Source organism: Phoenix dactylifera, chromosome 9 (assembly GCF_051530095.1).
Source record: "Phoenix dactylifera cultivar Ajwa chromosome 9, Ajwa_hap1_PhDact_Kaust_v1.1, whole genome shotgun sequence".
NCBI classification, from domain to species: Eukaryota; Viridiplantae; Streptophyta; class Magnoliopsida; order Arecales; family Arecaceae; genus Phoenix; species Phoenix dactylifera.
In genome coordinates this window covers 20016152-20039637 of record NC_143198.1, presented here as the reverse complement: position 1 = coordinate 20039637, position 23486 = coordinate 20016152, and the positions used below count along the sequence as shown (strand labels likewise).

Here is a 23486-nt window from a genome sequence, read left to right as displayed (position 1 = left end):
TATATAAGGCCTTGGGGAGGAACCATTCCTTTTGTTTTGAGGATTTGCGGGATCTTCGACGGGATCAAGGTTGACAGGGCCGAGGTCGGCTCGGCCTTCAGTGGGATCCGAGGTCGGCCTGGCCTCTGGTCGAGGTCGGCTCCAGTTTTTTAGTGGGGCCAAGGCCTGGCCTGCTCGGCTCTGAGGCCTGCTTGGCCGGAATTGGGTGGCTCCAAGCTAGAGTAGGACAATCCATTTTGCCTCCCATCAGCCATCAATCATGAAAATTTAGCTGCTTTAGTGCAAAAAAATAAAAGCACAATAATTTGATGGAGAAATATCTATAATATATATTAGGCTTAACACCTGGACCAAGCATGAGGGGAGCTAATCCCCCTCATTTGTAGCCTGGGCTATGCACGGAAGAGATATCTAAATTAGGATAGACCAGAATTAGATTAACAAATAAATTGAGAAGAATTAAATAAATAAGTAAACCGGAGAGATTTAAACTTGTGATCTCTGGCAAATCCAAGTTCTAAGTTAAGTAACCAATTGAACCAAAAAGTTTAAATAGATAAGAAAAGTCCCATAATATACATTAGGATTAAATAAAAAAATATGATTCTAAAATATTTGATTTTATATTGTCATGCAAAAAGATCATCGCATACTTATACGGATTGTCTCTGCACAAAATGGAAAAGAATTCAAAAATCCTACTATTTATCGGCGTATACACCAAAAAAGGAAAGGTATCACAAAAATATCCCATGATTGGTGGACTTCATAGTTGGTGCAAATCCTTAACTGACATCATGCCAAAGAGGAAACCTGTTATAAATTGCTGATTAATACCATATCCCTCGACTGATGGGATGTAGAAGTTTAAGAAAGTCTTTAAATAGTAACACTTTATCAATGTGCTTTGGATCTTCGATTTTACGTGATTTTCTTTTTGTAAAATATATGATTTTTAAATACTAATAGAATATAACAATAAGGAAGGCCCGTTTGGAAAAGCTATTGGCAATAGAGCTTTTAAAAGTAGAGTTATGAGAAGTAGAGGTTTTATAAAAAGTTGTTTGCTGTTTAGTAACTACATTTTTAAAGTATTATGTTATTTTAATATGTGTTTGGTAAACAAACTGAAAAAATACTTTTGGTACGACAAAATGACTATAAAGAATATTACATAGTATTATACAATAGAGTATAATAAAATATAATATATATTAATATATAAATATATAATATAGTATAATATTAGTATAATGTATCTTTTTATCGAGAAATAGAAGAAGCCATATAGGGGTTTTGCCGGACCTATTCCTACGCTATCTAATATTATATAGTAATATTATAATATTAAATTATTTAACATAACATATCAATGTATTATGATATAATGTATTATAATATTATATTTATAATATAATATAATAATAAAAGTATAAAATATTATAATTATTAGCGTAAATTAATTTTCTATAATATAACAAATTTTCTAGCTAGATAATAAAATTGGTTAAACAATTATTAAAAAGACATTTTTGTGTAAAATAGCTTTTCGACCGGGACTAAAAGTGCTTTTCCGGAAAGTTTTAAAATAGAGCTTTTCCCAAAAAACTAAAAACAGAAAGCTAAAACAACTTCCCAAATTTTTTACCAAACACTCCTATTTTTAAAAGTGCTTTTTGGCCCTCCAAAAGCTCCCCCAAATTGGCCGAAGCCCTCTCTTTTGAAATTCAAGGACCAACAAATATGGAAAGAAAAGATGGAAATATATTAACATTTGTAAGTACCAAATGGCAATAATTATATACAATAGCAAATAGTATCAAACGATTACATGCCTAACAATAACTTTTTCAAACTGATTTCAATTAATCAAATAATCCAAAAGGTTACTCGACTTTCATGTGAAAAAGTCGAGTAACTATATCACGTCTATTGCTTGCCATTTGCCCACCAATAAGATCAAGAAATTGTTGTATCTCATCCTACTCTGATCGTATAAGTAATAAATAAAACAAGAGGTCTTGCTCGGTTGCAAATTGCCATAACATTTTGATAATTTTGAACTATGTATCTTTTTCTCCAAGGAATAAAGATGGAAGAACAGCCTTCCTTCCAACCAATAAGGCATCATTATCTTCATCCTTTACAGTATCATGTAATCCTTGGTAAAATTCGAATCATAATGTTGCTTGATTTGTTCTATAATGTTGGTGAATTCTTCCTTCTCCCATGTTGTTGCATTCAAAAACAAAGCATGAAAATTTCTCATTTTGATCCTTGCTAGATTAGAAATCTTTTCTCTAGTAGTTGACACTACGTAACAAGGGTGCGATTAATTCCTTTCCTTTATGACGAATGTCCACATCTTGCGTTTCTGCATATCCAAGAACATCACTAATCTTTAGAGCAGCAATTTCATCAGCAGATGCTCGAGCCTCGATAATTTTTAATTTAAAGTCTCTGTCTTTATATGTTCCACGCGGATCATGCTAATGCCAAAATTCTTTAATATATTTATTGTTTGGATCAAGGACCAATTGCAAATCTTTAATAATTGATTCATGGATATTTTTCGAACCATGCTTAACAAATGATTTAATTGGAATCTCAGTTTCATGTTCTGTATCATGGGGATAGAATTGAGCATACCTAGAAGTTTTATTTTCTCAATGTTTCCAAGATTCAATCCTGTGATAGCTCGGACACGTGGAGACCCGCTACGCTTCAGGCCTAGAGGCGACTCTTTTCGTATGGAAGGAGCATTAAAATCAAATAAGAAATAGGTTACAGTGGGGGCCAGCACACGAGAGCCAAAATTCTGCCGCCACTTCGGATTCGGAAGCATAAAGGAATATTTGGTAGTGGCATTATTTCTAGAAGAATATAACAGCCGCATAAGATGCAAACTCATCCACCATCTTTTTTTTTTTTTTTTTTTCCAACGATGGGTTCGAATTGTATCTTTCACGCCAAAAAAATGATTGCTTTTTGTTTCTGATACCAATGAAAATTTAAAGCACTATGGATTTTTTCAATCCGTCCATCTGTATAGATCTGAAAGCAATTATTGTATAATCCAATGACGAATTCGTACGGATGAAATCTTTTTTCGAGCAGAAGATACAATCCTGTATGTATGAAGCTTCATAGCATTATCTTTTACATTCCCTTTCCACTGCACCTTCAAGAACGACTTAGATCCTTAATAGCGTCCTCTGCAGCTTCAATAAATCTCTCCAACCCTACATGAAAGTAATGATGATGATAGCTTGGTAATCATCCATCCGAATGAGTAAACATAGAACTCCAGCCATTTCTCTCCCCCCCCTACTCCTTCAGTCAGGCTTAGCAAGAAGTTTGGATTTGGAATAGTCTTATCAATTCGAACAGAAAAATAAAAGTTTAAGTATTAGACCACTGACTGTGTATCCAAGTTATACTTGTGATGTATTTTGTCAATGTACAATTAAAAAAAAGGAAATTATCATTTAATCATCTCAACGTTGTTTGTGTTATGCATTCACTTCCTGTACTTCAAAAGTCTGCAATTAGATGTTTAAAATTATATCTCATTGCAGTGTGATTCTTCCATCCATCACGAAACAAGTTTCAATAAAAGGATTCATGTGACTGTCATGTGCCTTAAAATATTCAAAATATCTACTATACCCTTCTATCCATCTCTCACGTCTTTGTTTTTGTTATGTTATGTAGTTTGGGCCCTTTCTTTTGGTCCAAGCCTATGGAACCTCTTAAGTCATTTTAAGCCTAACTGTAAAGCCTGGGTGCTGTTTTTTCTGGGTATAAAAATAGAAGCACGAAAATCAGAGCTCTTGGTAAGGAAAGACGGCTAGAGTTTGGGGAGAGCTTGTGTGTCCTACTCCTATGTCCATTGATACTCATTGAAGCTTGTGTTTTCAAGGGTGTAGTTTCTTCCAAAAAGTTGTTTGGAAGATTTTATGTTGGAGTTGGCTTGTTCATGCTCATGAGGTAACCCTTGTCTTTCTCCTCTTTTTTGGATTGTGTTGGCTCAAGTGATATATGTTGATACTTGAGTAGAAATCACTGTAATTTATTTATTATAGTGGAAGTTTGATCGGAGCATGACCTGTGGATGTAGGCTATATATCGAACCACATTAAATCTTGTATCTCTTGTGTATGCCTTCTATGTGTTTGATGTTTTGCCACTTAGAATCAGTCCATACATTTTGCTTGCTTAGCATTGGTATTTGTGGTGGCTAGCTTCCATAGACTTTGTATTCATAAACTTACACATAGTTGGCCATATTTGGTTGAGTTTGTGATCTCACAAAGTGAAGGAGTATTTTCCCTACAAGATTGTATTTTCCCTACAAGTGGTATCAGAGCTAAGTTGTGTGGCTTGTGGTTGACTTGTGTGGTTTGAGATGGAAGGTTCTTCTAGTACCATGATTAAGTTTACAAACACAAATTAGTTGATTTGGAAACCGAAAATGGAAGACATTCTTTATTACAAAGATTTGTATGAGCTCGTAGAGGGTGAAACGGCTAGGCCTAAAGACTTGGATGATAAAGCTTGGCAAAAGTTGCATAGAAAGGCTATTGGGACAATTAGGCAATGGTTGGATGATAGTGTTTTTCATCAGGTGTCTAATGAAACCGATGCTCATGAGTTGTGGAAGAAGTTAGAGGCTAGATATGAGCAAAAGACCGCTGGGAACAAAGCCTTTTTAATCAGAAAGCTTGTGAATATGAAGTTTAAAGAGGGTTGCCCCGTTGCTGATCACTTGAATGAATTTCAGTGTTGTGAATCAATTGAGTACAATGAAAATGGTGCTTGAAGATGAGTTGCAAGCTTTATTGCTTTTGAGTTCTTTTCCAGATAGTTAGGAGACATTGGTTGTCACAGTTAGTAACTCTGCTCCGGGTGGTGTATTGTCAATGAGTCAAGTGACTAGTAGCTTGTTCAATAAAGAAACAAGAAGAAAGTCAGCAGGTACAGATAATGCACAAGCTCTTGTCATGGAGAACAGGGGTAGAAGCAAGGTAGAGAACACAAAGCTCACGGTAAATTTAAGAGAAGATCTCAGTCTAGAGGAAAGTTTGGTGAAAAAGGCAAATGTTATCATTGTGGTAAAGTGGGGCATATGAAAAGAAATTGCTATGCATGGAAAGCACAACAAAAAGAGAATAATACACAAAAGAAAGAAGATGACAAGAATATAATGGCTACTTGCTCAAGTGAAGAAGTAGTAGTTCTTTCTTATGAAGAGGATGAATGTATGCATGTTGGTGAAGAAGTTGAGTGGGTTGTTGATACTGGAGCTTCCTACCATTCTACTCCTTATAAAGAGTTCTTCACTTCATACAAGGAAGGAGACTTTGGAAATGTGAAGATGGGCAATGAGAGTTATTCGAAGATTGTGAGAATTGGTGATGTTTGCATTAAAACCAATGCCGGATGTACTTTGATCTTGAAGGATGTGCGCCATGTTCCCGATTTGCGCCTTAATCTTATTTCTGTGAATGTCTTGGATAGGCAAGGTTATGTGAATTGCTTTGGTGATGGAAGATGGAAGCTTACTAAAGGGTCACTTGTGGTAGCTAAAGTAAAGCGTTGTTGCACTCTTTATAAGATACATATGAAGGTGTGTAGAGATGACTTGTATGTCACCGAAGATGAGTTGTCTCCAAGCTTGTGGCACAAGAGGTTGGCTCACATGAGTGAGAAGGGATTGCAAATTTTAGCAAAGATGTCTCTCATTCCCTTTGCCAAAGGTAAAACTCTAAACCCTTGTGATCATTGTCTTTTTGGTAAGCAACATAGAGTTTCTTTTGCTAAATCTTCTTCAAAGAAATCTAATCCTCTTGAGTTGGTTTACTCTGATGTTTGTGGACCCATTGAGGTGGAGTCCTTGGGTGGCAATAGGTATTTTGTCACATTTCTTGATGATGCATCAAGGAAGGTGTAGGTGTATTTGTTGAAGACAAAAGATCAAGTGCTTCAGTTATTTCAACAGTTTCATGTCATGGTCAAAAGAGAGATAGAAAAACCATTGAAGTATCTCCGTAGTGATAACGGAGGAGAGTACACATCAAAAGAGTTCAGAAGTTACTGCTCTGGTTATGGTATTAGGCATGACAAAACTGTTTCAAGTACACCACAATATAATGGGGTGGCAGAGAGGATGAACCGCACCATTGTAGAAAGAGTCAGATGCATGCTAAAGATGGCTAAGTTACCTAAGGCATTTTGGGGTGAAGCCGTTCTCACTGCTTGTTACTTAATAAATAGATCTCCCTCAGTTCCTTTGGGCTTTGATATTCCAGAGAGAATATGGAGTGGAAAGGATGTCTCCTATTCGCATTTGAAGGTATTTGGGTGCAAAGCCTTTTTGCACATGTACCTAGGGAGCAAAGGTTGAAGCTTGATGATAAGACACTTCCTTGTATCTTTATTGGTTATTGCAATGAAGAGTTTGGATACAGATTATGGGATCCAGTGAAGAAAATTATCAGAAGTAGAGATGTGGTCTTTCATGAAGGTCAAACCTTTGAAGATGCTGAAATGGCCGAGAAATCTAAGGATGTGGTAGAAGATGCTATCGATTTTGTATCTATTCCGACACCTTTGCAGCATACTACAGATGGGGGAGAGGTACAATATGAATCTAGCAGAGATGAGGTACCGGAAACTAGTGGCAATGATATGTCAGAAATGGATATGGGTAATGATGAGATGCTTGAAGATGAGGTTAGTGAGCAGGAAGAGCAGTCTACTCAACAAGAAAGTGCAGAACCTCAGGTCAGGAGATCTGCTGAGAGCATACACCATCATCAAGGTATCCTGCTTCAGAGTACATTATGTTTACTAGTGAGGGGGAGCCAGAGAGTTTTCAAGAAGCATAGTCTCATGAAGATAAGGTTAGTTGGATAAGAGCTATGCAAGAAGAGATGAACTCTTTGCTGAAAAATGACATTTATCAGCTTGTGGAGCTTCCTAGAGGCAGAAAAGCATTGAAGAACAAATGGGTGTTCAAGTTGAAAAGGATGGCAATGGAAAGCTAGTGAAACACAAAGCCCGGTTGGTTGTTAAAGGCTTTGGTCAGAAGAGAGGCATTGACTTTGATGAGATTTTTTCTTCGGTTGTGAAGATGAGTTCTATCAGAGTTGCCTTGGGTTTGACAGCTAGTTTGGACCTTGAGCTAGAGCAATTAGATGTTAAAACTGCATTTCTTCATGGTGATTTGAAGGAAGAGATCTACATGGCTCACCCTGAAGGGTTTGAGGTGAAAGGTAAAGAGGACTTGGTTTGCAAGTTGAAGAAAAATCTTTATGGGCTTAAGCAAACACCAAGGCAGTGGTACAAGAAGTTCGACTCATTCATGGTCGATCATGGGTACAAAAGAACAGATGTAGATCATTGTATTTACTTCAAGAAGTTTAGTGATGGAAACTTTATTATTCTCTTGCTCTATGTAGATGATATGCTTATCTTGGATTAGGATGCAAAAATGATTGTGAAGTTAAAAGAAGCTTTATTTAAGTCTTTTGATATGAAAGATTTAGGTGCAGCACAACAAATTTTGGGCATGCAAATTTATCATGATAGGAAGGCAAAGAAATTGTGGTTGTCACAAGAGAAATATGTTGAATGAGTGCTTCAAAAATTCAACATGGCAAATGCTAAGTTAGTTAGCACTCCTCTTGCTAGTCACTTTAAACTTTCTAAATGCTCATGTCCATCTACTGAAGATGAAAGGAAATCCATGGAGGCCATTCCATATTCATCAGCTGTGGGGAGTCTTATGTATGCTATGGTGTGCACACGACCAGATATTGCCCAAGCAGTTGGTGTGGTTAGCAGGTTTCTTTCAAATCTGGGCAGAGATCATTGGGAAGGTGTGAAATGGAATTTCAGGTACTTGAGGGGTACTTCTGAGTTGTGCTTGAGGTTTGGTGGCTACAAACCAGTGTTAGAGGGTTTTACAGATTCTGATATGGCAGGAGATTTAGACCACAGGAAGTCCACTTCAGGATATCTGTTCACATTTGCTGAGAGAGCTGTTTCATGGCAGTCAAAGCTTCAAAAATGTGTTGCATTGTCCACTACAGAGGCAGAGTATATTACTGCTACAGAGGCCACCAAGAAAATGCTATGGATGAAGAGATTTCTTCTTGAGCTTGGGATATCGCAAGACAAGTTTGTGGTGTTTTGTGATAGTCAGAGTGCTATGGATTTGAGTAAAAATGCTACGCATCACTCTCGTACGAAGCATATAGATGTGAGGTATCATTGGCTACGTGTTGTAGTAGAGAAGCAACAAGTGCGGCTTGAGAAGATACACACAGATAAGAATCCTTCTGACATGATGACCAAAGTGCTTACTAAAGAAAAGTTTGAGCTTTGCGCCAAGTTGGCGGGTTTAGGCTCCCGGTGAGGAGTCATTAGTTGGTTCTCCTCCCTCATGGGCTTGGAGGGGGAGATTGTTATGTAGTTTGGGCCCTTTCTTTTGGTCCAAGCCCATGGAACCTCTTAAGTCATTTTAAGCCCAACTTTAAAACCTGGGTGCTGTTTTTTCTGGGTATAAAAACAGAAGCATGAAAATCAGAGCTCTTGGTGAGGAAAGACGGCTAGGGTTTGGGGAGAGCTTGTGTGTCCTACTCCTATGTCCATTGATACTCATTGAAGCTTGTGTTTTCAAGGGTGTAGTTTCTTCCAACAAGTTGTTTGGAAGATTTTATGTTGGAGTTGGCTTGTTCATGCTCATGAGGTAACCCTTGTCTTTCTTCTCTTTTTTGGATTGCGTTGGCTCAAGTGATATATGTTGATACTTGAGTAGAAATCACTGTAATTTGTTTATTATAGTGGAAGTTTGATCGGAGCATGATCCGTGGATGTAGGCTATATGCCGAACCATATTAAATCTTGTGTCTCTTGTGTATGCCTTCTATGTGTTTGATGTTTTGCCACTTAAAATCAGTCCATACATTTTGCTTGCCTAGCATTGGTATTTGTGGTGACTAGCTTACATAGACTTTGTATTCATAAACTTGCACATAGTTGGTCATATTTGGTTGAGTTTGTAATCTCACAAAGTAAAGGAGTATTTTTCCTACAAAATTGTATTTTTTCGACAGTTTTCACTCTCCTTATGACTTACGTCAATTTTTTAAGTAAAGCTGATCATGGACCAGACTTAAGTATAGAAAATAGCAAATTTTAAATAGACTCGGTCGAAGCCCAACTAAAAATAAATTTAGATTAGGCCCGACGCCCGGCTCATGATCAGCAGCTCTATTTCTAATGATTCCGATCGATCCTCTCCAATGATCGAGATCATGCATCTTGAGGGCCTCGTCATCATTGAGCTCGAGGCTAGGAGGTTATTCTAAGGGTCGTTGGTGGTGGGAGAGATATCCAAGATGTCCAACATCCAGGTTTCTAGCAGCTATTTGCATTCTTTGGGGAACAATGGAGCATATCCTCTATTATGAGAGGTGGGTTAAGGGGAAAGAAAAAGAAGCAGTGTTCTTTTAAATCTTATTTTAGTAGTACAATCTCAGATTTAGTTCTATCCTCGTAGAAAGTAGTTCTCATTTGACAGATCCTCCTAGCCTCCCCCTTGTATCTTCTCTACACTACAAACTTGATATGAAGAACTGTCCCTCCAAACTTGTTCACCAGCTGAAAACCGAGAGCAGAATATTTCAAAATAGCAAGATGCTCTTGGTCTTCACAAGGCCATTCAGCTGAAAGGGAAATGAAGTTACTAAAGGCAACATCTAAGACATTTTTATGATCCTGAAGAGAGAAGCATTTCTCAAGCTCATGATTTGCATGGAACCAAAACAAATCAAAACGGGAGAAGAAGAACGTGTTTAGTGTGCAGCTCGAGATGCGTGTGCGAATACGGTCTTCGTTCTGAGGGGATGTTTTTGTTTTTGGTTGCCTGGTCTTTGTTGACGTAGAGATTGATGTTGGCCGGCAACCCCTCACCTCTGTGTGATCCTTGTTTCCTTTTTCTTCTCCTCCTTTTTTTTTTCCCTCTCTTTTTTCTTTTTTAATCCTATCTCTTCTTCCTCTTTTGTGCACCCTTCTTTCTATTATGGAATTGGTGGATTGTCCACTGTTTTTGTTGAAAAATAAGAGAACAAAAAATAGCCCAGAAATGTCCAATGAATTATAGACATTAGAAAATATATTTTTTATTATAAATAAATTTTAGTATTTTTTGGTATATGAATAAATATGTGAATTATAAATTTTATAAATATATTAATTAGTAATAAATCTAATATTAACTTTATGAATAATTAATAAGTATTTATTAATTATATATTAATTATTAATATTTACTAATAAATATATTAATATTAATATTTACTTAATATAATACATTTAATATAATATATTAATATAATATTAATATAATATATATTATATAATTAATATTAGTTATATAATATAATTAATATAATATAAATGGGGCATTTTCATCAAGCAATGTCAATTTTAGATTACCTCTACTCGATAATCCGACATGGGGAAAAAAATACCCTCCTCTATGTTGGTATTTTTTTTTCCTTCTTTCTCACTAAAACAAGCATAGATTCACTATTTTTTACCATTTCTCTTATCTTTCTTTCGCACTAAATATGATGTCTTACACTGAGTTTATTTTTCTATACCAGATTATCTCCAACCAAATGAACTCGCAGAAAATTGAGTGCTCCCAAGAGTATTTGAAGTCAAAAACATCAGTTACCAAAGAAATTGTTACCACCAAATTCGGACCGAGGTAGGAGTGCAGCTCGGATGACCCTAAGATCAGTTGGAGGTGAGCTGAGCGGGTTGGATGAGGCGTTGGGCACTGGTCTCCTCCGCTAGATGGCCTGCAAGAAGTTCACTTACTGCAGAATTTCCAGTGGAGGACCCTCCGATGCCTTAGTCAGAATAATGAGGCAATAGTATGGAAATGAGAGATCTCAACAAAGGGTGGTCTCTACGAATGATAGTGAGTTCTTATCATGCGTGTACCTCAAGTCCTCCGAGTTGCCCATTTTGTATGGGAAAGCTAGTCTTATATATCGTTACTCGGACTGACATAACGTGCAATGATGCGAGGCAGTTCTCGGTGGTATAGTCGCAGCGCAGGGGTCAGTCTGCGTGGCCCAAGTGGGGCGCAGGTTTGACTCAGGATGTGAGGCTGCTACGACTGCGGACTGCTAAAGTTGTCGGTTATTTGGACGGCCAGCCCTGGTCGATGTGTGCTGATGGTTCTCCTCAGCTGGCAACTCCCCGGTTAGAGCTAAAGTCGTTCATCTCGGTTCATGTCCTAGGTCAGGGAGGTCGGTCCGGCCTGAGATCGAGGTGTCCAATATTTTCCCCATGAGAAGTTAATCCAAAATACGAGTTTGAAACATGAGGCAATGACCCATAAGTTGGACCATGCAACAATGGAGAGCTAAGATAGCCCATGCTGCTAGCAATGTTGGCAGGAAAACTTAGAATGGTGATTAGAGAGTTCGCAGAAAAAAATATCGGAATTGTAGCCAGGCTCAACGACATTGCATGGACCTCAGCCCTTGCCTTGACTTCCAGAGGTGAGTTCAGGCCTTGAGGATGAGGAAAGGTGAAGCAAGTGGGGGGGATGGGGGTTGGGTTGCGCGTCCAGTAGTAGTAAGCAAGGGCACCATAATGGGCATTGGCGTTGGTGAAGGCGTAGAGGATGTTATAGAGAAAGGGGGGGAGTAGAGTGGGCACGCCGATGAGGCGATGATGGTGGTGTTGGTGGCACCAAGCCAACATGCCTCGCTCTCTAGAGGAAGAGAAAGGAAGAGAAAGCGAGGTAAAAAAGCAAAAGAAGATATGTTGGGGATATTTTGGCCATTTGAATATGATTGTGGAGAGGGATGCAAGGGTCGGATTGCAACAAAAATTGAATTGATGTTCTTCTCGATTGAAATTTTTTAAAATGCTGAAGGTGTATGTACAATACAGGCAAGGTTGAGGGCTCAAATTCTGTTTTTTTCAAAAGAAAAACGGATGCATTGCATCAGCAATTAAACTAATTGAGATTTTTAATGACACTTCTATTTCTTTTGTTGACGTAGTTGTGCGATTACAAGAACCAAGGGGGAGCGGAGCACAACTATTCGATTGGGCAGTGAAGAGCCATTCAAAAGGAAATCGGCCACCATTTTGAAGAGTTGTTATCTCAGAGACTACATTCGCGGCAAATTGTAACGGATTAGAGACTACATCGGTGCCAAAAGAGTAATTCTAGCTTCAAAATTCACATAGAGAGAGAGAGAGAGAGAGAGAGAGAGAGAGAGAGAGTAAGAGAGATAAAAAGGAAGGACTATTATTTCTTTGTTTTTTTACCTTCCATCCGGAATTGGAGTGGGATTTGAATACTAGAGGAGAGTCCGGATTACATTTTGGAAGGATTGAGGTATTTCTATTTTTTCTGAAATAGAAATGAAAATGGAACTCCCTCCAATCAAATACTTGGAATGGAAGTCACTCATTTTTATTTCTATTCGAGAGTCCAATTCTCTCCAACCAAAAATGTCCTTAATCTTACCAACAAAATTAGTAGTTGGATTGCCTTGTGCAAGGCTAAAAAGCCAAAGGTCCATTTAAATTATTGGGCTACAATCTAGAAGTTGATATTAGCATATTACTGGGTAAGGTACAGAACTGAGAATCTAGTGACTTAGCAAATTTTAACTCTTTGGCCATCTTCAATACCTTCAGGCTTTAGTTCTATCATTGTTCCGAAGATTGTAACTATGGTACACTTCCAAAATGAAATAACCCATTGTAAGCGGATTATGTCCAATGCCTATCACCTATTCGGCTCCTTGGAGACATAAGATGGAGGATATCATTAGATCCATTTGAGGGAATTTAGCAGAAACAACACAGTTTACTTATGTTCTTAGGAAAATGATTTGGGCACCTGTTAGGTGCCTATGGAAGGTTCATTAGACATTCTAAACCTAGTTTCGCAACTCAATAATTAACTATAGAGGCGATATTCACTGAGCATTCATTAGCAAAACATTGAGTAATAAAAAAAAATATATTATTCTTGGTTTTTCTCTTTATCAGGTGATTCTCAAATTATTTTGCATAAATAAATCAATTCATTACTCGTTAAATTTTTAATAAATTTCCTGGATTTATTTGTTGGGAGTTCCAAGTCTTTAATTTACCCAATCTATTCTCAAAACTCTAAATTTGTGACAACATAGTTTACCATCCTCCTTGCACTTCTGCAAGTAAAAAAAAAACAATTCAGTTTTAAAATTTTGGGATGTTTTGATCCCTGGCCAATAGATACAGTCAAATGATTCAATATAATTTTTTTTCTCAGTCAGCACTCTGCAAATAATATAATGTAAAAAATATATGCACTGTCCGCCGTAAAAAGAAGAAAATTGTGCATTCAGCATCAGTTAAGGATAAAGTGTTTCCTCATGTGGGGCCAAGATATAGGTACTTGTAGTTCCAAAACTAGACCATTTCTGGAATAAAAAGAAAAAGAAACGAAAAGAAAAGGCTGGCCTGATATTGTACGACGGAGAATAAAGCAGGCCATAATGCAAAATCACCTTCATGTGGAGCGAAATTTCCAATGCGCCCCCAGAAAAACTGGATTTTGTACCAGCTAATGTGAAGATCATCTTTGACCTATTGAAATTTATTCTCCTACCATTTATTCTTCCATCATACTCCCCCATAGATTACATTATTCTTTTAATTATTATATTAATAGTCAAAACATTAAGTCTAAAATTTAAATCAAAATATTTTTTTTAAATATATTGTTCCATTAACCTCCGATTTATGCAAGCTGGAGCTCGAGAGTTTTCCCTTTTTTTTTAAAAAAAATATATATTTAAAATTAATTAATCAAAATTTTAAACACACCATCCAAAAATTAAACTGAAAATATGCTTTTGATGGGCATTACCTAGTGTTTCTAGTAAGGTTTTTGGATTGATGATATTCAATATCTGAATCCTAGTCACATATAGGTGATGGAGGGAGGGGCAATTCTCTAATTTTTTTTAAAAATAAAAGAAATGGAACCCAAGACCTTTAATTACTAAATCAAGAGGTGTAATGACTGGGACAAACCTGAGGGGCTCGTTTGGTTCGCGGGAAGTATTTTCCCTCCTAGGAATATGATTTCTGGGAATCAGATTCCTAGGAAGAGGATACCTAGGAAAGTACTTTTGGCATGTTTGGTTAACCATGGGAAAGTGACAAATTTCCAAAGTGCTTATGTTTGGTTGACCATCCACTTTCCTAGGAAAGTTAAGTATAATTCCTATTATGCCCTTAATAAAAATTAGGTCTTTAATGCCTCTTTAATGCTTCTTTAATGCTGAGGGGTCTTTTTGGGAAAAAATAAAAAAGGAGTGATTCCCACCTCATGGGAAAGTAACTTTCCCATGTTTCTCATGGGAAAGACTTTTCCATGAAATGTGGGAATCATATTCCCATGGGAATACAACTTTCCCATCTCTCTCCTTTGAAAACTCCAACCAAACAAGAGGCATTTCATTACTTTTCCGTTGACCACACTTTCCCCCCTCCTTTTCCTGCGAACCAAACGAGCCCGAGGTTGTTAGATTTCTCTTCTCCCAAAGCATTTTTTTTTTTGCTTCCCTAGAAAGACATGTATAGTGGCATCATTAATATATATGTGAATATTGACTTTGAAGCCTTTTCCACTTGGAAAAGGGTTGTGACTACCAGACAATCGCTCAACTCACTCGTATGCATGGTGTTAAAGTACAAAGTATCTACTGTAGCAAGAGTAAATATTAAGACAGTTACTTCAATATATATATATATATATATATATATATATATATATTTATTTATGAGAATAGAAATATATTTAGCTTCCATTCAAAAACGTCAAACTCTTTTCAAATCAAACAAACGAGCCACCAACTACAGTAAAGATATTTGAATTGCACTCGTTTTTTATTATTTTGTTTTTTTGTGAAAGTATCTTTTTATATGACGACTCCTGATGTGAATGCTCGAAAAGCCCATGCAAGATCCGAACATATTTATTCACTAATATTAAGTTGACTAAAGATGCCTGACTTCCAGTTTGAAAGCATCATGCATTGCCGTGAGTTAATGGAGATGAGTTCATTATCATTGATTTCTTTTTGTATGTTTACAAAAATCAGCCTGATAAGATTTTGGCAGTGAAGTTTGGATTTGGGAGCCTCACAGAGATTCAACTGTTCCTTGCTGAAAAAGTAAATATATTTTTGGATATATTTAAATATGTTTTCTCAAAATCAACTTTGATGGATATATTTTGGATGGAGACAGAAGGAGTGATATGGGCTTTGTGATTAGAGGCCTGAACTCTAGGATGATAGTAGCCAGTAGGTGCCCTATTTTCAATATTTCTATCTCTGGGGCGGAGCTGTGGACAGCCTGAGTAGGTTGGTGTGGTGCATACTGCTGGCCAATGCAATCCTGCTCAAAGGTAACTCAGTTACGATGATCGGTCACAGATTACAGGCGTGGCTGCCATCCCCTACTTCGAGACATTTGGGGCATGGTAGATGGAGACATAGCCTTTCAAGTCAAGCATGTCTATAGAAAGACTAATAGAAGTGTGGATTGGATGGCTTCGTTCGAGACAAATTACTCTGAAGGAGTTTTCTAGACTGGTGAGAGGGAGTTGCCTAGAGCGCTTTATGACTTGTTAATTTTTTGATTTTTTTTAGATGCATTCACACTAGAATTGTATCAGTCATTCGTTGTGGCAGTATATATATATATATATATATATATATATATATATATATATATATATATATATATATATATATATATATATATATATATATATATATATATATATATATATATATATATATATATATGTAAGAGATTTTATGTTGTTTTATTAATTTTTGTTTTTTAAATTTTTTTTTTTTGTAACAGACTTCAATTTTAGTGAATGCAAATTTGAATTTTAGATTACCTCGATTAGGTACTTTAGATTTGATCGCACTCTTATATCCTTTCTAAAATTGTTTCTAGCTTGCACAAGTGCAAACTGAAGAATTTTATTCATTTCTCCTGAAGGCTACCACATTGTCCGACCCTACACAACGAGTCAAACCACCAACCTAGGAATAAGGGCACTCGGCTTCCATAGCGTCGTATTTTTTAATCCAATCAGCTTTGGTCCAGTTGACTTGAGAGAACGCTGTCTATCAAAAGCTCATTGACACCGAGAGAACATGTATGCTACAATAGTTGTCTTTTTTTCTGAAGCAAAATCATCTATGTATGACAACTTCAGTATCTAGCAAAATTTTAGGGAACAAGAGAAATTAAATATACGTTAGGTTGTCATATATCCAGGTATACATTAAACTATGATTACACAAACTTTTGTTGTATAACAATCCATTCCAAAGGACAATACCAAGAGCTTGTAGAAGTGCACCATTCCTCTAGTCCATCAAATATGAACATACACAACCAGAATCGCAGCTCAAAAAACCATCCAAATCCTTGTATTCTCATAAGAAGGATACGTGAGTGACAGATGTCGATGTTGTTGAAAATAATTTTGCCTCGAAACTATTATATTTTTATTTTATAGAAGTATTATAAAGAAATAATTTACTAGAATAAAATTAAAAAATTGAAAAGAGCTTGCTTGGATCGAGACGTGTGATATACACTGCCTTAAGAACGTGATTTGGCTTCTACGTGTAGGTTTGCAGTGATCTCGTCTCCAAGATACAACAATTCGGCTTAGCCCGATTCTCCTCTAATGAGCACAATCGCTGGGAAAGCTGGATCCGACCGACTCCTCCAGTTGTCTAGAAAATAAAGAAAGATAGAAAGCAGAAAGTTGAAGAGTGGAAAAACTTTTTGTCCGTAGAAGAAACTTTTGGAAGACAGAGTATCAGTGAGAGAGAGAGGGATTGGATTATTTTTGAATTAATCTTGGAGGAGTCTATTTATAGACTCTATCCCGAAGACCGAAGAGACATGATGGTTTCGAAGATACATAATGTTTCAGAAATACCATATTTTTTTGGAAACCAACATTCTCTTTCGAAAATTCACAACTCTTCTGAAAAAGGCATCTCCCAAAAAGGTATTTTAAAATATTTAAAACAACTAAAGTTTAGAGGATAAAAAAAATATAATTTTCTTTTTAAATTAAAACTCCAACAATCCCCCATGAAAGATGGGTGAGGTGTCATATGGACTTAAACCTCATTTAGTATTGATAGTATTTATCTGAGGGAATTATAGTAGATTAGACCTTGAACTAGGTCATTTGACTTAGATTTCTACTTATTACACACACAGTATGAATTAATTTGATCTTTTTATGCGGTCAGCTCCATTTAAAGGCTTTGCACTTAGTACCTTGACTTTTTATGAGAAGTTTATGATAGTTAAGCCAAACCTCTAGTCGCAGCCTATACGATACTTTTCACAGTGATAAGTCCTCCAAGGGTATTTGTGACCTATTACCTTGTAGATTTTCTATCTTAGACTTATTAAGAGTATAACTGAACCTTTTCAATATATTTTTTTGTCATGAGAGCACTCATCATAGGGACAGGAGGAGATATACTTCGAAAAATGTGCTCTGACATGATCACTCAATCAGTTTCGTTTCTACCACATTGAGCCGCCTTCATAAGATCTCCAATCATAGAGCTCGGGTATCCACCGTCGGTGACCAAATAGTGGGCTTAAGCACATCCCCTTAGATGAATCTAGGACCCACTTCTAAACAAATCCTTGGTTAAATGATCTACAAAGTTTTTCTCATACTTGACAAATTCTAAGAAAATAACATTACTTTTTTTGAATTGTCTTACAAATTTTGTGACGAATCCAGATATGTCGGTTTATCTTTTTGTTAGTACTTTTTTGATTCGTAAGCTTTTGAGTTAAATTTTAGGTTTTACAAAAAATTTAATAAAGAGTAATAATATCAATAAAATTAAATAACCATACTAAGAAATATAACAAGTAATGTAACTTTGTAATTTCTGCAGATTTTTAAAGTACAGTTTTTGAAGCAACAATAGTTTCTGTACAACTTTTAAAATACAGAAGTTTTTGCACAAATTTTAAAGATACAGAAAATTCTGCACAAAAATTAAAAATTATAGAAAATAGATTGCACAGAGCTTAATGTTGTAGAAAATCTGCACGGATTTTAAAGCTGTAGTAATTGTCTATATAGATTTTTAATCTGAAGAAAATTTCTGCACGGACTTTAAAGTTGCATAAAAATTCTGCAAATATTTTAAATTTGCAGAAAATTTCTATATGATTTTTAAAGTTGCAAAATATCTGTTTGCATAATTTTCAGAGCAATATAGCTTTCTAAAAGAATTGATTTTTGTAAAAAAAAAACTTTTACAACTTTTTAATTCTATTTAATTAAACCAAATTTAGTCCTATGCAATTGAACTAAATTTAATAAACATTCAAATAACAATTTCTAATATAATCAAGATCGCGTTCTTAGACTGTTGGAAAACTATTGCCCAGAAATTGCTATATCGTTATTTTACAATAGTATTATAAAAAAATAATTCATTAAAATAATTTTAGAAGATCGAAAAGAGCTTGTCTGGATTGAGACGCACGATAAACACTGCTTTAAGAACATGATTTGTCCCCTAACGAGCACGATCACTGAGGAGGCTTGATCCGACCGATTTTTTTAGTTGCCTAGAAATAAAAAAAGATAAAAATCAGAAAGTTGAAAAGTGGAAGAAGTTGAAGAGTGGAAGAACTCTCTTTCTATAGAAGAAATTCTCGGAAGAGAGTACCAATGAGAGAGACGGATTGGATTATTTTTGAATTAATTTCGGAGGAGTCTATTTATCCGGAAGATCGAAGAGACGTGATAGTTTTGAAAATATGTAATTTTTTGGAAATACTATCTCACAAAAAAATATTTTAAAAAATTTAAGACAACTAAAATTTTGGAGATAAGAAAATATTTATTTTTTTTAATTAAAACTTCAGACGATAAAAAAAGTCTTGTCCATCCAAATCATTAGCTAATCATGTATTTCTTGATCACCAGAATAAGCACATACGCATCGGACAAGGTCCTGTTTTGCCGGATTTACAGCAAATATTCGATTGGCATGGAGTTCTAGTTGAGTAAATGGCAACAAGAGCTGTAAAATTGCCGTGGAGATTTGCGGGCTGGGTACATTAACGAACCGGCTGGAGTCTATCAAAAAAAGACGTCGTATGGATGGGGCGTTCTCTTGTTTTTTTCACGCTTAAATTCTTCCCTTAGCGACCATAAGTTATAAGATAGGCTATCCTGTGGACCGGAACGACAAGTCCCGGTCAACAGGGAGCTTTTGTTACAGCGAAATAAAGAGCGCCTTTTCCTTTCTGAGCCCCGGCCCTCCCCTTTTTTCTCATATCCCAACCTTCTCCAGGCCCCCTCCTCTCCGAATGGAAGGCGACAAATAACTCACAGAAGCAGGATCTTCCCTCCTCCTCCTCTCTCTCTCTCTCGCTCTCTCTTTGCGTTCTTCGGGTCGAAATCGTTGGTATAGAGGGGAGGGAGGGGGGGAGGGGGGGTGCGGGGGAGAGGAGGGGGTGGTGAGTTGACGAGATGAAGAGCGGAGGAGGGGCGGAGGAGTCATCGGCGGCGGCGGCGGCGGCGCTGAAGAAGGGGCCGTGGACGGCGGCAGAGGACGCGATCCTGATGGAGTACGTGAAGAAGTACGGGGAGGGTAACTGGAACGCGGTCCAGAAGAACAGCGGCCTCAACCGCTGCGGCAAGAGCTGCCGCCTCCGCTGGGCCAACCACCTCCGCCCCAACCTCAGGAAGGGCCCCTTCACCCCCGAGGAGGAGCTCCTTATCCTCCACCTCCACGCTCAGCTCGGCAACAAGTGGGCTCGCATGGCCGCCCAAGTAATTCCTGCTCCTCATCCTTCTTCTTTATCTTCTCTCTCTAATATCTTCTCTTCTTTCTTCCAACAACCATTCTTTGCTGCTTTCTCATACATGAATCCTTTTTGTTTTGTAGTTACCGGGGAGGACGGATAATGAGATCAAGAACTACTGGAACACGCGGATCAAGCGGCGGAAGCGTGCGGGGCTGCCTCTGTACCCGCCGGAGGTCCAGCGGCAGGTTTTACTCCAGCACGGCTACCACCTCCGCCCTCCCGCCACCTCCTATCCCGCCTCTCCGGATCCTCCCACGCCGCTGCCTGCTCCCGTTCCCCGCGCCCGGCTCCGCCCTCCGCCGCTCTCATTGCTGCACCCGATCACCTTCCCGTCCTCTCCTTCTCCGACGGTGGCGTTCTCGTCGTCCCCCTCCGCGACCGCGCCCATCCCTCTCCTTGCTCAGAACCAATTCTCGAACGGTCTTCCTTCCCAGTTCCCGCTCTCCTCCCCTGTCCTGCCTCCTTCTCCTCCCCTGTTTCCATCTCAGCACCAGCCGCAGCTGCAGTTTTCTATTTCCTGCCCTGTTTCGCCGGCTCAGCCGCCGCCGCAGTTCTCTCTTTCCTGCCCTGTTTCGCCGAATCCGCCGAGCCCTTTATTTCAGCCGCAGCAGGCGATGCACTGCAAATTGGGGAGTTTGGTTGTCAATCCATCACCTTCTTCGATGCAGATGCCCTTCAGGGGCGAGCTCCCTTCAAGCCAAATACTGGGGGAGACGGGCGGCGGCTGCGGCGGTGCTTCCATCGGGCTGCTCCGGTCGAGCAGCACTGGGCTGCTGGACGACATGATACGGGAGCTGCAGCGTGGTGTTGAGATTCCGAGGGCGGACCTGCAGCCTCAGCCGCCGCCGGCCGCCGGAGCACAGGGTGGGAACGGTCACCTCGGTGGTAACGACGTCAGAAAAGGTGGCACCTTTTCTCCCCTTCAGGGCTCGGTTCAGGAATCTCTCAGTAAGTTGGACGGCTCCGACTCTTCCATTAATGGTGAGTTCCATCTCTCCATTTTGGCTGCGTGCGGTGAAGGTTTTTGTCATTAAACCATATGAAAATGTCATTCAATGCAGTAAGACTAGATCATTGACTAATGGAATTCAGATGGTAATGCATAAAGTTTCAATCTTTATTCATCTCTAGCCATCTTCTGGACCGTTCTATATTTTTAGTTCTTTAATTCATGTTCTGCCATCCATAATAAATGTCTCCCTCTCTGAATTCCTATGTTTTTCTGTTAATACGGTACGGTAGGGGATTTTTTTTATGTTGTGACACCAGGAAGTTTGGAAGTTTAGCTCTTTTTGGAGCTCCTGTGGCCATCTCTTCTATTCCCATTCCCTTGGGCATCTATTTAATGGTCTTGTGTCCGTACAGACAGAAGGAATATCAGAACACTGGCTGTTTTTGGTTCTCCTAATGATACTTTTAACTGGTCGACCCTCTCTCCAACTTCTCTAGCTTTAACACTGGACATCATTATCATCTTCTGAAATCTACTTCATGTTTGTATGCCTGTTTTTAACTCACCAACAAAGTCATAGTTCGGCAGTCATTGAATACCTGCCTAATTCTTCATTGTTCCTGGATTATGGACCCAGAAAATTGGTGAAAGGGAAAAAAATAGTTTTATAAGAATCCAATTCCAACATCAACTGTGAAACTACTACATTGCTGGCTCGCTGCATAACATCCTTGTGCTCATAATTCTCAACCTTTCCATCTTTTGCTTCTTACTTTTGTTGTATGGACCGGTGTCATTGTTAATCTCTATAAGGACCTAGTTATATGTGAAGCAATGTTCTAAAAGAGACCTTTTGTTCTGTGATGCCATTGGCCTCTCACTGACCATTCTTCTTCCAGGAATTGAGATGAGGAGCGAAGTGACAAATGAGATCAGTCCTGTGCATGACGACATAACCATGCTGTTCGATACAAGACCGGCGCCCACAATGCTTGCAACAATGGTGGCCCCTGAATGGTACAATAGCGACAGCGGAGAAATCTCCAATGGTCCATCATCCGTCATGACCGATGATGACATTGGGCTCGAAATGCATCAATTGGCTTCATCCCTTTCTATCGCTCCCATGAACCAGGAATGGAACATCAGATCGTGAATCTGAAAAACTTACAGCTTTGAACGTGCACATGGTTTTTAGGCAAGGCTAGTGGATGATGGTCTGGATTTTGAAGAGAAACTACCATGTCATAAAATTCTGGTGCTTGTATGCTTTAAATTTCTGGAGAATTGAAAATATCTCATTATGAAATATTATGAACTTCTATCTGGTGGCTATGTTGCATTTATGAGTTCCATCTTTGCACATCTTTGTTAACTATGCTTTATATAACCACTACCATTCATTATTCATTGAATGCTTGAAACTTTTTGGTTGCAGAATGGTACAAAATCAGAGCAAGTTTATGTTGTATTTTTGTTAACTATGCTTTCTAGTCCCCAACCATTGAATGTTTGTCTAGAAACACACTGGTGAATAATTGTTCCTGAATCTACAAGATAGAAATGGACAGGGCAAAGGGAGGAAGGACAGAGTCTGTCTGACTAACATGTTCAGACAACTAAGAAGAGTTGGCAAAATGTATCTAGGACCAGATAAACCCCAGGCATATGAAGAGGGATGATGAAGGAAAAAATTTAAAAATGGACATCTATTTGTAGTGGGGTGTTCTCTATATTTAAATCAGATCATTTTTTGGGGGCAAATAGCCTGGGGAGTTTATGCTTGTATGTCTTTCCTTTATTTTTAGCAACACAAGAGTGGTGTGAGTTTGCTTTAAAATAAAATATGTTCCATAGTGGCTTAACTTATGGCTGAGGAATTGCCTCTTTTTGAGGGGTCCCAAACACAACCTGCTCTCCCTAATCATGGCCTTGCACCACATTCTCCTATACTTTGTAGCTTAAAATGAATATTTTAGATAGTCATATTTAGTTATATGCTCATGTTTGTGGGATCTCTTGTGAATGAGTGACCGGGGAATAAAATATTTGCAGGAATGAGGATAAAAGTTATTTTTATAATATCTAGTGGTATTTGAATGGAATGGTAGGTAATTTAATATTGACTATTACTTTTCTTCCTTCATCTTCTATGGAACCATCCTCTTTAAGTTAGTGTTTCATATGTGACCCCATTTTGATGAAAGTGAGGTTTGGGGCAATATGGTAACAGACTGTAATCAGAGTCTAGTGTGTGGCGACCATCAGGCACGAGATATATCTTTCGAATAAGAGATTTTTGAGTTTTCTTTTGTAAATAATAAATCATTTGCTATAAAATCACTCTAAAACACAATAGCAATATCTTTGGATCATAGCTGACATGTTTTTTGCATCAGTTGCCTTGCATCTAACTTGAATTTTGGGAAGGAACCACCTAAACTTAGAATTCTTCTAAGGCAGTCATCATCTCCTTAGTTTAGGATGGACCATTGATCTACACTCCTCTTTCAGAGATGCTATGCTTGAG

At 38.0% G+C, this 23486-nt stretch overlaps 1 protein-coding gene across 1 annotated transcript; it reads left to right on the top strand.

Annotated features, from left to right (window-relative positions):
- The first annotated feature begins 19420 nt into the window (after nucleotides 1-19420).
- Nucleotides 19421-22366, top strand: LOC103720486 (uncharacterized). The gene is made up of 3 exons (XM_008810202.6): nucleotides 19421-19969; nucleotides 20085-20985; nucleotides 21856-22366. Exons 1-3 carry the CDS (start codon nucleotides 19667-19669, stop codon nucleotides 22110-22112), a joined length of 1461 nt encoding a protein of 486 aa, XP_008808424.3. The 5' UTR covers nucleotides 19421-19666; the 3' UTR covers nucleotides 22113-22366.
- The last annotated feature ends 1120 nt before the right edge of the window (nucleotides 22367-23486 follow it).

Coding starts and splice junctions, on each gene's coding strand:
- LOC103720486 (XM_008810202.6), top strand. CDS start 19,667: ATGAAGAGCGGAGGAGGGGCGGAGGAGTCATCGGCGGCGGCGGCGGCG. Junction 19,970..20,084: donor GGGCTCGCATGGCCGCCCAA/GTAATTCCTGCT, acceptor TTTGTTTTGTAG/TTACCGGGGAGGACGGATAA. Junction 20,986..21,855: donor CTCCGACTCTTCCATTAATG/GTGAGTTCCATC, acceptor TTCTTCTTCCAG/GAATTGAGATGAGGAGCGAA.